At 36.3% G+C, this 2,138-nt stretch overlaps 1 protein-coding gene across 2 annotated transcripts; it reads right to left on the bottom strand.

Moving 5' to 3' along the window:
• Positions 1 to 329: 329 nt before the first annotated feature.
• LOC118754188 lies at positions 330 to 2,138 on the bottom strand. Of its 2 annotated transcripts, none has more exons than XM_036489052.1 (6): positions 2,091 to 2,138; positions 1,903 to 2,034; positions 1,720 to 1,849; positions 1,191 to 1,652; positions 440 to 1,095; positions 330 to 373 (listed from the first exon to the last, which is right to left on the bottom strand). In XM_036489052.1, the coding sequence occupies exons 1-4, from the start codon at positions 2,119 to 2,121 to the stop codon at positions 1,328 to 1,330; spliced, it is 618 nt and encodes a 205-aa protein (XP_036344945.1). In that variant the 5' UTR covers positions 2,122 to 2,138; the 3' UTR covers positions 330 to 373; positions 440 to 1,095; positions 1,191 to 1,327. The 2 variants fall into 2 exon arrangements, with proteins under 2 accessions (XP_036344945.1, XP_036344946.1); XM_036489053.1 differs by having other exon boundaries at positions 366 to 516; positions 901 to 1,095.

Here is a 2,138-nt window from a genome sequence, read left to right as displayed (position 1 = left end):
TATAGTCTTTATTTTGCAGTATATTATATACATATATTTGCAGTATATTATATTTTCATTGATCCGCTTAGTTAAGTTTAACTATAACGAAGCAAAATGATGTGTAAAACCAAGTAATTGCTTTTAAATCTAAGTAAAAAAATATACAATTTAAATGACAATTATTAAAAAGATACATGCATACATATATACGTTAAGAACATAAATATATATAGGATATAAAATTTTAATCTCTTTGTCAACTTAATTGCGGCCCTGAAAAGGGCCTCTTGTTGATTGGTATATATGTATTTATCTAAGCATAAAATTTTAATCTCTTTGTTAATTAATTGGCGGCCCTGAAAAGGGCCTTTGGATGAATCATATTACTTGCCTGCAAATAAATAAGTTTATATTTGTATAAAAGACGCTTGATGATTTTTTAAAACTAGGGACTTACGTAGCATGCAAGTATTTTAATTTTAGGAGTCTGAAATACTGAGATCAGTGCGTGTGAAATGCGGACATTGATTCATGCTGCAAGTAAAGAACGGTTAATTTCTACAAATTTAAAAACGCTTTAGTTCAAAACTTACCACATGTTTGGTATTTTATGCAATACTTACGGTTCTATAATGGTACCATATGGATCGATCTAGGTCAGAGTTTTTTTGGCTTTTCTTTTTCTTTTGTGGGCATTTTCAACGAGTTCTTTATTTAATTTTCGTATTTTGAAGAACATTCTTGCCCTGAAAAATAATTTTTTTACTTTAATGTCGCATTGAATTGTTGCAGCATGCTCAATGTGAGTTTTTACAAAATCATTTGTAATGAAAAAGCCATCTTCGTTCAATGCCTTAAAGACTGACTCAAGACTTCGCATATGGACCATCATAGAGGAGCTTGGTAGGGATAACCCACCCTCATTAAGGTGATCCGCCCAGGAGAATGAATGGTCGTCATTGCTCCTGAACGACGTGCTGGGAATGTCATCCTGCAGCTTGTGGCAAATATATCCCGCTAAATGCTCGAGTCCGTCTAGCTCCAAATCCTCGAATTCCGCTTCTTCAACCGGCCACAGTTCTGCATTAGAGCTTAAGTTTTTCAGCAAAATACCTGTAAATATGGTGAAATATATATGTGCGATTATTAATAAAATATATTTTTATATTTAAGCCGAATGAAATAGATAAAAAATTATTTTGAATTACTTGTAAGCGGAGGCTGCGTGATTTCTATGTCAGGCGTATCATCCTCTTCTACATTAGCAGAATCGGATAATACGCCCTTGTTGTGTCCTAGCAGGTATAGTCGCAGACGGTACTTGAATTCCTGTTGGTCAGGGTGATCATGTACGCTTATATAGCAACCTGTATGCTTTAGGACTGGCAGCATACAACGATATTGACTTCGCAATATCCTCTTCCGCCCATTTTCGTCGCTTCGACCCAGACTTCAGCTTCGCTATCTGCCCTTTGGTGAAGATGGAAGCTAGTGCATCTTCCACATTTTTCATTTGGGCAGCCATTTCATCCAAACGTTTTTGCAGTGACTCCATTTTCCATGCGTGTCTCTTCAATTGCAGGTCGGACTCCCGCTTCAATGTAGCGAGCTCGGTGCACTGCTTTTCGGTTTCCTTTTTGAGGTGTGCATTTTCGCGCTTGAATGTCTCACTTCAAATAAGAGAAATATAAGATATTATTACATTTACACATAAAGATCTGTTACTTATTAACGTACACTTCCACTTTCAACACTTCCACTTCCTGAAGATCACTATCATAGTAAACACAGTTACGGATAGGTGACGTCGAAGCATCAAGAGTACCGTCCCTGGGCCGATATACTTTATCGCCTTCATTTAAACCAACTAATAAACCACTGACATTAATAATATAATATTTATAGTATAATATTTGCTACCTTCGCAATTTTGTAGCTCAATGATCTCCTCAACGCTGTCATTTTGTGACTCACACACCGGAGCAGGATCTATTTTCCACTCAAAAATGGTTGGCATGGCGTCGCGGCGAAGCGATGGTCGACTAGCAGTTCCTAAGTCTTTTATTAGATATCGACATATATAAGTAATGAAAATAAATGATAGTTACTCATGTAATCCTTATCCGTAAAGTGCTTCATGCATATTACGCTGGTGT

This window comes from Rhagoletis pomonella, unplaced genomic scaffold, assembly GCF_013731165.1.
Source record: "Rhagoletis pomonella isolate Grant_MI unplaced genomic scaffold, Rhpom_1.0 Rhpom_scaffold_03525, whole genome shotgun sequence".
NCBI classification, from domain to species: Eukaryota; Metazoa; Arthropoda; class Insecta; order Diptera; family Tephritidae; genus Rhagoletis; species Rhagoletis pomonella.
This window is presented reverse-complemented; position numbering and strand designations above follow the sequence as displayed.

What these genes read in the sequence shown, in the direction of transcription:
- LOC118754188 (XM_036489052.1), bottom strand. Translation starts at nt 2,121, where the DNA reads ATGAAGCACTTTACGGATAAGGATTACATGA. An exon ending in TACGGATAAGGATTACATGA is followed by an intron (nt 2,035 to 2,090) that starts GTAACTATCATT and finishes TAAAAGACTTAG; the next exon opens with GAACTGCTAGTCGACCATCG. An exon ending in TGAGCTACAAAATTGCGAAG is followed by an intron (nt 1,850 to 1,902) that starts GTAGCAAATATT and finishes GTGGTTTATTAG; the next exon opens with TTGGTTTAAATGAAGGCGAT.